The following is an 11,748-nucleotide window of genomic DNA, read 5'->3' on the forward strand; positions in this document are numbered from 1 at the left end:
TTTAATCGATAAAAAACAATAGATAAAACATGACTAAAAATATTGGAATTAAACTAGTCATGTAAATCACCGTCGAGTAGAAAAGCAAAAAGTCTAAACTGATTTGGTAAAAACAATATATTACCTAACAATGAGCCTAAACAAATTACTAGAAGGAATTTAAGTATAATCTCATAAACACAAGATAATAACACATACTGTCTAAGTCCAGAAGAACAACTCCTCTTCTTTTTGTTAGCCAATAGGGTTTCCCCGCTGGTAAATCTTATGTGTCATACTTCATTGATTTTTTATGAGTTTATTTGAGATCACCTATTTTTTATAGACTACGACGTTTAACACTTAAACTCATATAGGTGTGTTTTGCAATATATGTTCTGCAGAACAACATCTGTGTTTAAATAAGCCACTTAGAACACATTAATATAAAATCATCCTACAGTGCAGACTAGGAAAGTATTGCATCTTCACAGAGTGGTATCACAAGAGAGTAAGGATATTTCCTCTCAGTTGATATATAGTTTGTCTTCCAATTCTAATTCACGGGATCTCCAATCACATAGAGTGGGATACCGTTGTGGACAACTTATACAGTGGGTCTCATACTCATCTCCTTTGATGCATTATCTATCACATTACGTGATAGATCATCTGTTGAGGGGTCTGCCAAATTTCTAGACGCATGGATATAAGCCAACCCAATAACTTCAGTGTTTCTCATTTTTCTCACAAATTTGAACCTCCTCCTTACATACCCTCATGACTTCATATTATCCTTAGAGCAACTCTAACAGAACCCGTAAATGCCGCCGAAACTGAACTTTTTCGGTGGATATACGGGTTCGAGCCGAATGCGTCATAGAACAGAGCCCAAATCCGTGGCCCGGCGCGTAAAAGTTTCTCGAGGGCCCAAGAAACACGAGGCTCGCCGTATATATAGAGGCCGTGGAGTGGAGTAGGATTTCAAAACCCTACTCTCCGCCGCCGCACCCGCCGCTCCGTCGCGAAAACACTTGCCCTCCGGCTAGGAATTCCAGCCGCTTCGTCGCCTTAGCCACTCCGCCGCGACCTCCCCTCCATTCGCAATAACGTGCGCATGACGATGCGGCAGGGGAGGCGGACGAATCGGCGGCGAAAGCTCGCCGCCTCGTCCGCCAGTGTTGCGGTCGGAGGCGGACCGCGGGAAGTGGACGCGTTCCAAGGGTGCGCGCAAGCGGGTGGCTCGCAAGTGGCCATGCAGGGTGGCACGCAGGTCGACCCGCATTGCTGCGCGAGATGGGGATGGTGAGGTCTTGCCCATTGGCTCGTGCAGCCCGCCGCTTCCGCCGCTCCCCGACAGCGACGATGAAGACGACGGTGCACCGGCGCTTCCCCTCACATGCGGGAACTCCACGTAGGCGACGATGTTCGAGGTTGCCGCCATCGTCGTCGCCTAGGCTTCTTCCAACGCCGCATCCTCTTCTTCCTCCGCCGCACGTAGAGGCCCTGGTGACTATCCCGGGGCCAATTTTTGGTCAGATTATACGCGGCACATAGGATTAGTTCTTTCTTATGGCTATAATATGTAAATTATGTATGAATGTAGCTCGATCAGAGAACCGAATTTTTTCCATTTCTCTTGTTCTTCGCCAAAATATTTCCCGCGACGTTTGATTTTCTTTTTCAGTTCGCATTTTCGATTTCTATTATGTGCCTCGAACTAAAATCGACGAAGCTGTATAATTCGGGGACTGAACACGTTTTCGGTTCACAGATTTACGGGCACTACTAGAGATGCTCTTAGAACAGTTAATCTTGATGATCATGGTATGATTATCATGGTTCATTGGGATAGCCGGTATTGGTTTCTCAAACAGAAGTAAGTTTATCAAGAGTTCAGGAAGCCACTCTGCGTGGTTGTGTCTAATGATGTGAGTTCTTCTCTCATTGTTGACCTTATTAAGATGGTCTGCTTGCAAGAATTTCAAGAAACAGCACCACCACCAAGTGTAATGCATATCCACAAGTGGCCTTAATCTCATCTGATATCTAGTTCGAGTCACTATAACCCTCCAGTACCATCGGATACCCAGTATAGTGAATATCATAGCTCGTAGTGCCTTTCAGATAGTGCATAACTCTTTCATGAACATGGCAATGATCATCGAAAGGATTTGAAACAAATCGGCTAAGTTTGCTCACAATAAAAGCCAAATACATAAGCGAGCTAGTAATCTAAGAATATCTCAGTTTATCTCTAGCAGCCATTTTATTCGTTTGAAGTAGTATACTAAGATCATGAGGTGTTGGAGAAAACTTGCAATCGCTATATCTAAAACGACTCAAAAAATTCCACATAGTGAGATTGAACCAAAGTAATCCCACCATTGTCATCTCTCACCAGCTTGATATTCAAGATTACATCAGTTGCCCCAGATCTTTCATCTCAAAACACCAAGATAAGAAATCCTTGTTCTTCTTGATCACATTTCATTTGGTTCCAAAAATCAATATGTGATCGACATACAAGCAAAGAATGACCCCTTCACCCCACCATGGCAATAGTACACATATTTGTTAGATTCGTTTACAACAAAGCTTTCAGCAGTAGAAGTTTTTTTGAAATTTTTGTGCCACTACTTAGGAGCTTATTTAAGACCATATAAAGATTTCAACAACTTGCATATCTTTCCTTCTTGACCATTATCTTTCATGAGCATGGCAATGATCATCGAAAGGATTTGAAACAAATCGGCTAAGTTTGCACACAACAAAAGCGATATCAGGGCTTGTAGCGCTAGCCAAATACATAAGCGAGCCAGTAATCTAAGAATATCTCAGTTTATCTCTAGCAACCATTTTATTCGTTTGAAGTAGTATACCAAGATCATGAGGTGTTGGAAAAAACTTGCAATCGCTATATCTAAAACGACTCAAAAAAATTCCACATAGTGAGATTGAACCAAAGTAATCCCACCATTGTCATCTCTCACCAGCTTGATGTTCAAGATTACATCAGTTCCCCAAGATCTTTCATCTCAAAACACCAAGACAAGAAATCCTTAGTCTTCTTGATCACATTTTAGTTGGTTCCGAAAATCAATATGTGATCGACATACATGCAAAGAATGACTCCTTCACCCCACATGGCAATAGTACACATATTTGTTAGATTCGTTTACAACAAAGATTTCCGCAGTCGAAGTTTTTTTAAAAAAATTGTGCCACTGCTTAGGAGCTTATTTAAGACCATATAAAAACTTCAACAACTTGCATATCTTTCCTTCTTGACCATTACTATAAAACCATGTGGTTGCTACATGTAAATTTCCTCATTCAATTTTTCACTTAGAAAATCGTCTTAACATGCATTTGATAAACGAGAAGACCGTATGAGAAAAGCCGGTTTGCTCTAAGAATAGAGCCGTATGAGAAACATACGGCATAGACCATCTTCTTTTTATTTTGACAGCACAACAGAAGTACTATCATCTATTCTTCATCTTGATTCTTGGGGGTGAAGGAAGAAAGAACAACATTTCATTTTCATAAATCATAATTATCTTCCAGAACGACCATGTCAAGGAAGCAAAGAGACAACGGAGGAGGGCAAAACAAGTAGTTGTTTCTTTTCCCTGGACCAATGATTCTTGGCACTACAGAGTTGTTTGACCATTTTTTAAGCTGGGAAGAAGCTCTGCCTTTTCATTGACCAAGGAGTAAACATGGTGGCTAAGCCAAAAGAGTTGTTTGACAATTGAAACGACATGGGAAGCAAATCGATTGCAAATCAAATACTGAAGCTTATTTGCAACGACTTGACATTTGCCATTTTGTGTCATCGATTCTGAACTTTTGCGTTTGAGAATCCTATCACTGGACAACAAAGTGAACTTTCTGGCTGTGTCTTTAGCCAAGTAATGCTATCAGATCATCACTGAGAAATTTATTCATTCTCTAAGAGATGCCAACATGCAGCAAGCCCTGACAAGTTTGTACATGAAACAATAAATAACCTGACCAATAAACCGAACAGCACATGATTGCTGCTCCCCTACCTTCTTCTCAGGACTACATCATGCATGCAAGGCACCACCGAGCACCGACCATATGTACACAGGACACATAATTTATGAACTAAGACCAATGAAGAACACGAAAAAAACAACAGTCATCATCAGCTCCAACTACTCTCGTACACCTCTCAGTCTTTTAAGACCAGGTCTTAGAACCGAGAAGCCATTGACTCTTATGACATTTGACAGTTTCAAGTTCAACGACCTACACATCTCTCACCATGCTCTAGGCTATGACGAATACTGTGCAGCCCTTCTGCCGCCTCGTCTTCTGGACGGCGTGCGGTCGAACTGTGGTGACCCGCAGTAAGCTGGAGAACTCATAGATGAGACATACGGCTGGCTTGCAATATGGTTAAGGCCTACTACAATATCGTTGATGATCGGGCGGAACTGGGGCTGTTCCTGCAGGCACATGCTGCTGATCACGACTAACTGGTTGAACGCCAATGGTGGGTAGGCACCCTGAAGAGCTGGATCAGCAAGCCTGTGGTATTTCCTCTTGTTAAGCATACACGGTCTTGCCTGTAAAATCCCAAAAGAACAAAGGGAAAGCGTTAATAAGCAGCATCTATATACATAACCAAATTTGTTAACTATCCTAAGGGCCTGTTTGGAAGGAGTACTTCTTGGTAGATTATTGGTATTTAGTTTAAATTTGATTTAAAATATAATATGTTTTCCGACAAATAACCATTCAATGCAAACAGCCACTATGGGGATAAAATAGAATATCTCATGTTTATTGGCAACGATTCAATGTTAAGAGTAAGTTTTTTTTTTCAAAATCATATAAATATACTACTACCTCCAATCCATAATAAGTGTCAGGGATTTAGTTCAAATTTGGACTAAATTGAACCAAGGCTCCGACTATTATTATGGATCGGAGGGAGTAGGAAAACAGGAAAACATGTATAGAGAAATAGAGGGACCGCCAACTAACTGAACAAGCACAAAAAAAGGCATATGCTCTGTTATAACAGAACGCTTGTCTAAATAATTTGAGGCGATGCACAGGACAATAAAGAACATTGGGCATCAAGTATGTCAATGTAGAACTGCTTACCAATGTCAGTAAATCCCGCTCTGGTTTAGGCCTTGATGCATCATAAATGCTTCTCCCAGTGATCAGTTCCAACAGAAGAACACCGAAGCTATATATGTCAGATTTCAGGGTAAGCTTCCCAGTCACCGCATAATCAGGGGCGCAGTATCCAAAGGTACCCATAACCCTGGTAGAGACGTGAGTTCTGTCACCAACAGGTCCAACTTTTGCGAGTCCAAAATCAGAAAGCTTTGGATTGAAATCCTCATCCAAAAGAATATTGGCAGCTTTCATATCGCGATAAATGATCGGTGGATCTGCCACATTGTGCAAATACCATAGCCCGTCTGCTACTCCAACAGCTATCTTCACACGAGTATTCCAGTCAAGTGGCTGCTTACTAACAGGCACATCTATTCAAAGGTAAAAATTATATCAGTTGAATGAAGTGCACAGGGATAATGTCGACCAGACACTTGTATAAGGCCGATGACAATGATTCATTTAGTACAAAAATAACTAAGCTGGTGTAGCATTAAACAATGGACCCGCAACGTATCAAGAGTAGTGACACAAGGCGCAGCTCGAAAAAGTTTGCACACAATTGTCAAATTGAGTTACAACGTCCTATGCTTAGTAATAGCTTGGCACTGAAACAGATTATGTGTGTGGGAAAATAAAAGAACTTTGCAGAAAAATTTCAGTTGGTTCACATCATGCCCATCACCTAGTACTGCTATCATCATGGACAGCATGTGATGTTCAGGAATGAGACAAAGCACGAGGACCTGAGAGCTTCAATAATTTCCGTGGGGACAATTTTGGCTAGCCTTAGGCATTATGTACTCAACAATTTGGCATTTAGGAAAATGGTCAATTAGCGTGGCTTTTGTGGCAAGGAACTAAACTAACCGAGTATGACAACATTTCTGTGCTGATCGGTGGAAACCTGGAACTGGTTTATTTTGTAACTTGGAGCATACAGAAAATGGAAGGTCCACACTAAACCAAGTAAACTAAAATGAATTACTCGACCAACATGGACTGGCACCAGAGTGGACTTTTAATTAAGGAGAGACACGAGGCGCCCTCTGTGAAGCAGAGGGCTCGAACGAGGGCGGCGCGCATGAGGCACCCCCTGCGAAACACAGGGCTCGAACGCGGGTGGTGGGCTGGCCGCGCATATGGGCGCACGCCTCTAGCCACCTGGCTGACAACCAGTTATCAGTACCAAGACTAAGTAATCAAGTTAATAGTATTCCCCAACTTCCTAACTATACCAATACTTCAATTCAATTGAGTGTTGGATATGAACATCGATGACCACAATAAAAACTATATTGTCCCCTGACAATGGTCCCTCAAAACTTATTCAGTCCTTAAAAGAAAAGGAACCATGAAGTACAAGATAATGGCACAATATATAAGGAGAATACAAAGTATATTGCTTTCTGGATTGTCTCATGTCTCTTGATTAGTTGGTTTTTATCCCCTCAATATCGCAAGTTTCTTACCTCCAAACAAAATATTTACTTGTTACTAAAATAAAAAAGTTTAGCCTACATTCTTCCTTAGATCCCTTTTTTACTCCGATAGTATTGCGGATCACAATCGATGCAAAGGAAATGCAACAGGAGAGAACCTCTTGCCCCGTCATTCGCAGAAAAATATAACGTACACATATACTATACTCTGACCATTTTCAACTTTGACTTCCTTAAATATGATATCAAGATTGCAATCCAATTATGGGGACAAAATAGCCACCCTATTGTTTCTTCAAAGATTTTGTGGAAATAAAAACTTCAATATATAACAAAATAAATAGCATCCTGAATTCTAGTAAACAAAAAATAAGAACAGTAAAAACAGAAATCCACATGAACTACGTGAATGCACTTCATCGTAAGAATTTCAATATTTTTTAAGGTTTAAGTTTAGGTACTCAGATGCTTTTACTATGGTGGCCATACTGCACTTCATATTGATACTACACAAAAAAAACCTTTTAACAACTGAGAAATCCCGATCAAAATACGTTATGTTTCATACTGAAAGGAATCAACCACCCTGATGCTGAAGAAGCGAAAATCAAAATAAATTCTCGAATGGTTGTACCGGACAAGAAGAATCTTGCAATAGTTGAAGTATGACCATCTATTTCGTTTGGTAATAGTAACTATACATGTTATTCCACCATTATAGGTAGCTACTATAGCAGAAAGTAATGTCGTAATACTGCTATAGAGGCCTCAAACAACTAACAGCAGAAACGCCATAGCAGAAAGTAACTACACATGCTATTCCCAAAAGACAAATGAAAAAGACAACATAGGACTTTCGCCTAATCACTTTTTCTTGGATACAAATGTTGATTTTGCCATACATTTTATAAAAAATCATATTGAGTTACCAGCAATCTTCAATTTATTTTCTCTTTTATATTCGTAAACTGGTATTTAGTGTTTATTTACTGAAAGAAAGACATAAAACGTAACAAACTGAGCTCTTCTAATCTTTTGAGAAATCGGATTACTTGTTTATCACAGGCATAATAAGGCACAAATTAAATGTAAAAGTCGAAACATTTCAACGATGGCTGCTAGAGCAGAGACAGATTCATATAAACTCCGTAACAGGACTACGGCGCACAGACGAAATAGACCAAACAGACAGCATGTCTGAAATCTGAGAAGAACTCACCAAACAGATGGCTCTCGAGACTGCCGAAAGGCATGTACTCGTATACGAGAAGCCTCTCGTCCCCCTGCGCGCAGAAGCCGACGAGGCTGACGAGGTTGGGATGGCTGAGCATGGTGAGCAGCAGCACCTCCACCAGGAACTCGGCGCTCCCCTGCAGGCTCTCCCGGCCGAGCTGCTTCACCGCCACCACCTGCGTGTCGGAAACGCCCTGTAACAAGAAGGAAAAATCAATCGAATAATCTTCCACTGAAAATTGCAGAGGAACAGGAGGAGCAGAGTTAGGGATATGGATTGCGGGACTGGCCTGCGCGTTGGTCCTGGAGATCTTGCCCTTGTACACCTTGCCGAAGCCGCCTTGGCCGATGAAGTTGGCCTGGTTGAAGTACCCGGTGGCCACGAGCAGATCCTTGAAGGTGAAGCTGTGCGCGCAGCCGTTCCCCACGTCCGGCGCCACCTTCCTCCGCGCGTCGACGACTGCCGGCCACGACGAACGGCGGCGGGTCAGAATCCCAAGAACACGGATGGAGAAAAAGAAAGAAGGAAACGCTCGCGGCGGGTCGGAATCCCAAGAACACGGCGGGCGGCGGACGGGAATCACGAACCTGAGGAGTCGTCGGTGCAGTGGTTGACGAGCCTGGAAGGCTTGCGGGCGGCGCTTCCACCGCCCGCACGTGGGCCAAAGCATCCGAAGCAGCCCATGGTGACGGCCGGCGGAAGGCGCAGAGAGGAGCGAGGGAGAGGGTGTCACCGAGGGAGGCGGCCGGGGGAGTGCGGGAGGGTTGGCTTGCTTTGCTGGGGATTTGATGACAAGAAGAGGCTGCGCCGGAATCAACGGCCGCGGGCGCTCGATCAGCGGCCCCGCGTGGAGAGAGCAAATCGGGATAGCATTAACCGCGACAAAATCACTCCGACGCGTCGTGGGAAATGAAATGAAATGAAATCAATCCTGTTCCTATCCCTATCTCTTGTCGGTGGACGGAAATCCTGCTGCGTTTTGGGGAAGGTGGCCGTCACTCTCGCGGCTCTAATTTTGCTGCCCCGGAACCGGAAGAGAAGGAATCGTGGCTGGGTGGCTGGCTGGATTCTTCTTCCCTTGCCTTTTCCCGCGAACTGAGCTGGGGAAGAGAGAGCGTGCCTGTGTCTGTGTCTGAGTGAGTCCACAAAAGTTTCCTGGAGTGGACTGTGCTGACTTGATTGCCGATGCCTCAGCTCGCGCCTACCTAGCCAGACAGCCAGTGGATCTGACGACCTTCACTCTAGCAGTGGGCGGTAGCCGATATTTGTGCGGCTAGGTATGCTTATGGATTTTTTTGCTACAAAATCACAAGGATGCACGCGTAGTTAATGTATGATTATCCTGTATTAATACTACAATGGATAGAATTGTTGTTTTTTCCACATGATAATTGTTGGATTTCAAAACAATTTTATCAGCTTTCGAGCTACTTTCAGGACTAAAGATATACTTTCAAAAAAGTGAATTGTTTTGCTTCGGTTAGTCACGAGAGGGGGCCACCACTGATGGGGAGCTCTTTGGTTGTGCGCAAGGTCAGTTTCCAATCAGCTATTTTGGTATTCCGATTCATTATCGAAGACTTACAAATGCTCAATAAAAACACGATAGATTATTGAAGAGATTAAGCGGTTGGAGAGGAAAATTACTCTCTCGGCGGAACATTACTTCTCATCAATTCGTTACTAACCAACATCGTATTGTATGGTTTCTTTCTTTCAACTGCCGCCTAAAGAAGTCTTACAACGATTGGATTATTTCCTATCAAGAATTTTTGGCAAGGAGATAATGAGAAAAAGAAATGCTACCTCCATCCCAAAGCTTAAGGCTTATATTATTTTGAAAAGTCAAACCAAGTAAAGTTTGACCAAACTTATAGAACAATCTATCAACAAATATAATATTTAGTAGATTTCATAGGAAAATATATTTCATTATCTATTTAATGATATTAATTTTGTATTTTGCATGTTAATGATTTTTGGTAAAAGCTTAGTCAAACTTGACATAGTTTAACTTTTTAAAAATAATATAAGCCTTAAGTTTTGGGATGGAGGTAGCATCGACTGGCTTAATGGAGCGTAGTCTGCCATCCTAAGGATCAAGATGGCCTAGGGATTCATGATTTGAGGTCAAGAATAGATCATTTATTGGTAAATGGCTTTTTAAGTTGCTTACTAAGAAGGGGTATAGCAAACCCTCCTTCAAAGAAAATATATCAGCTCTTGTTCTTTGTCCCAAGATTATTGGAAACCTAGTGATTCTCACTTCTAGGTTGGTTTTATGGCAACGAAAAAATTCTTCTTTCCATATGGTACATTTTCTATTAAGGATGGTTCTGTACTGGGAGGATAAGTGGTTGGGTAATACTACACTCCGGGAGCAGTACCCAGCTTTGTCCAATGTTGTGTGTCATAAAGATGATACAATTGCCAAGGTGATGGAATCATCTCCACCAAATGTGATGCTCAGACGAAATCTCGTTGGTGCTAGGCTTGAGTCATGGCATGCCCAGAGTGCTTGGCTTTGGTTCAATTTTCTCAATGGGCTGGTGAGTTTCGATGGAATTTACAGGAGAATGGTAAATTCTTTGTAGATAGATGTACAGGAGAATGGTAAATTCTTTGTAGATAGATTCTATGTATAGAGCATTAATCAACTAAAAGTGCCAGCCAATGACAATAGTAAAATTTGGAAAATGAAGATTCCACTAAAAGGAAAAAAACATGTGGTACCTTCGAAGAGGTGTAGTCCTCACAAATGAAAAACTTGCCAAACAGAATTGGCACCGAAGTGCTAAGTGTGTTTTCTATCACCATGGCAGAACTATTAAATATTTATTCTTTTAGTGCAGATTTGTGAGATCTGTATGATTAGTCATCCAAAAAGGATCTACCTTATATCTACCATGTAGCGTTACTAATATTTTTGTGATTGGCTAAATGGTGTCGAACATAGGTTTAAGATACTTATCAGGGTGGTCACTGTGGCTATCTAGAAATGATAATGTATTTAACGATAAAAATCATCTCTTATGCAGGCTATCTACTGGCGCATAGCCATGCTCCGTTCATGGTCGTCAGTACAACGTGTGGAGAATCGTGACCTGCTTATGGAGATGTCTACACGGTTAGAGGACACAGCGAGGGGTAATGTTATCAAACATGGTTGGCGGCGTGATCTTTGGATTTGTCCTTCACCACCATATGTGCTTTAGAATGTCGATGATCTCTTGTAATTTGCGATATTTTTATTTCTGGTTTTGGGTTTGAGTGGTTATGTGCATCCTAGTTATCTAGAAGCCGCTTGCAATTCATAAACTTATTGAGTAATTAAATGCCCTTTATCAAAAAATAAGTACCCCATTTGACAAACTTATAAGCTGTGTGCCCCGTTTAGCAAACTTTTGAGGACATGTACCCCATTTAGCAAATTTGTTGGCATTCGGTGTAACATTTGGAAAATTACTCCATAACCACAAGAAAGGCCCACTTGTCGGCTTCCTAGCTAGAATGGAGCACTATTTGTCAAATTTAGGTCCAGTTCATCCCATAGCAAGGAGGATCGACCATTCAACCAATGAATGGGCGAGATGTTGCCTAGAGGAGGTGAATAGATATTTTAAGAACAATTATGGATTTGTCTTGTAAAAATGAGGAATTAAATTAACATTTATTTTACAAGGCACAAAACCTAAATAAGTTAGGCTAGATTGCAATTAGAGATAAGCAAGATAGAACAAGATATATATCACAAGTTATAAGTACTTCAACCACAAAAGCTATCACAAGGAAATAAACTTGGGTATAAAGACAATCGAGGCACACATAGATGAAGATTTGTCCCGATGCTCACTTACACGAAGTAAGATTTATCCTGAGCGCATTTTTTACCACCATTGTCGACCCTCTTGATCTTTTTTCCTCTCC

General features: G+C 41.7%; 1 protein-coding gene across 1 annotated transcript; it reads right to left on the reverse strand.

The window, feature by feature from the left end:
- Window positions 1-4,085: 4,085 nt before the first annotated feature.
- LOC124701314 (probable serine/threonine-protein kinase PBL21) lies at window positions 4,086-8,736 on the reverse strand. The gene is made up of 5 exons (XM_047233362.1): window positions 8,409-8,736; window positions 8,111-8,280; window positions 7,807-8,014; window positions 5,125-5,516; window positions 4,086-4,580 (listed from the first exon to the last, which is right to left on the reverse strand). The coding sequence occupies exons 1-5, from the start codon at window positions 8,503-8,505 to the stop codon at window positions 4,287-4,289; spliced, it is 1,161 nt and encodes a 386-aa protein (XP_047089318.1). The 5' UTR covers window positions 8,506-8,736; the 3' UTR covers window positions 4,086-4,286.
- Window positions 8,737-11,748: the final 3,012 nt, after the last annotated feature.

The sequence above is a fragment of the Lolium rigidum genome, chromosome 3 (genome assembly GCF_022539505.1).
Source record: "Lolium rigidum isolate FL_2022 chromosome 3, APGP_CSIRO_Lrig_0.1, whole genome shotgun sequence".
Taxonomy (NCBI): domain Eukaryota; kingdom Viridiplantae; phylum Streptophyta; class Magnoliopsida; order Poales; family Poaceae; genus Lolium; species Lolium rigidum.